The following is a 1,154-nucleotide window of genomic DNA, read 5'->3' as shown; positions in this document are numbered from 1 at the left end:
CAGTAATTTTTTTCACCCAATTGCCAAATTGTGTCAAATAGTAGAGTTGGTTAGGAAAATGAAAAAGAAGTGAATAGTAGGAGCCTCTGGTTTCTCCAGGAATGCCTTGCCACTCTCTTTTCTGCCTGGTTGTCCACAATCAACCCCAGACTGGTCAAGAATGATGTCAGTCCTTCCCCATCCCAGTGCTCACCTGTCTCATGCTGTAGGCAAAGAGGAAACCCATGTTGTACTGAACTTCCCGGAGCAAGGACACTGTCTGGAGGTGATCTTCCTCCGTCTCACCACAAAAGCCAGCAATGAAGTCGCTGCTGAGGCTCACACCTGTGACACACACAAAGGACAAAGGACACAGGTTGCTGCTGCTTACCTTCAAGAGAAGCCTTTGGCATTTATGGATTACAGAAGGAAGGATCGCAATTGTAAGGCCTTCCCTGGGAATATTCAGCCCATGTACAAAGAAAACAGAACAGTTGTTACAGAGTAAGAGGGGATGGGCCTGCTCGTCTATGACACTGCATGCCAGAGACTGGCTTCTCAGACTACATTCCCCTCTGCGCTAGAAAAGGTATTTTCCCTTCAAATGCTGGATTTAGGAACACAATAGGAATTCACATTTTCAAATTGGTCCTGCTTTTACTAGTGAAATCCTTGCAGTGCCCGACACATATGTATACTTCTGAATTTAGTTTAACATTATGGTCATTTATGACAATAGTAGCAATAACTGCCAGTTACTAAACACTTACTAAATATTAATACTACATTTTACTACCTAATTATCCCAACAATCCAATGAGGTGAGTACTATCAACTCCATTGTATAGATGAGGAAACTACAGCCAAGAAAAGTGAAGATTCTTATCTGCTGTCATACACCCGTTACAGTGCAGCTCACCCCAAAGTCAGTACTCCTAGCGTCCATGTTACCCTGCCCCAGAATAAACGTATCTGCGCATAATACAAGTTACAATAATTAGAAATTAGAAATGTGGGAAAATAATGTAGGCACTGTCAACCAAATCTAAACTAAAATACTACAGAGTAATTTTATTAAGAGGAAGGGGGAAGAGAAGAGGGAGTAAGGGTTACGGTAACAGAAAAGGAATCATTTCTAAAACTTACAGTATAGCCTGGGCAACATAACAAGACTC

The 1,154-nt window shown here is 41.9% G+C and overlaps 1 protein-coding gene across 1 annotated transcript in view; it reads right to left on the bottom strand.

Annotated features, from left to right (window-relative positions):
- Positions 1-1,154, bottom strand: part of CDK5RAP1 (CDK5 regulatory subunit associated protein 1) — a 111,607-nt gene that overhangs the window by 46,254 nt on the left and 64,199 nt on the right. Inside the window, 1 exon segment of the mRNA XM_012665714.1 lies at positions 194-324. Coding sequence (XP_012521168.1) covers positions 194-324 — 131 coding nt within the window.

The sequence above is a fragment of the Propithecus coquereli genome, unplaced genomic scaffold (genome assembly GCF_000956105.1).
Source record: "Propithecus coquereli isolate 6110/MARCELLA unplaced genomic scaffold, Pcoq_1.0 Scaffold122, whole genome shotgun sequence".
In the NCBI taxonomy this organism is placed as follows: domain Eukaryota; kingdom Metazoa; phylum Chordata; class Mammalia; order Primates; family Indriidae; genus Propithecus; species Propithecus coquereli.
This window is presented reverse-complemented; position numbering and strand designations above follow the sequence as displayed.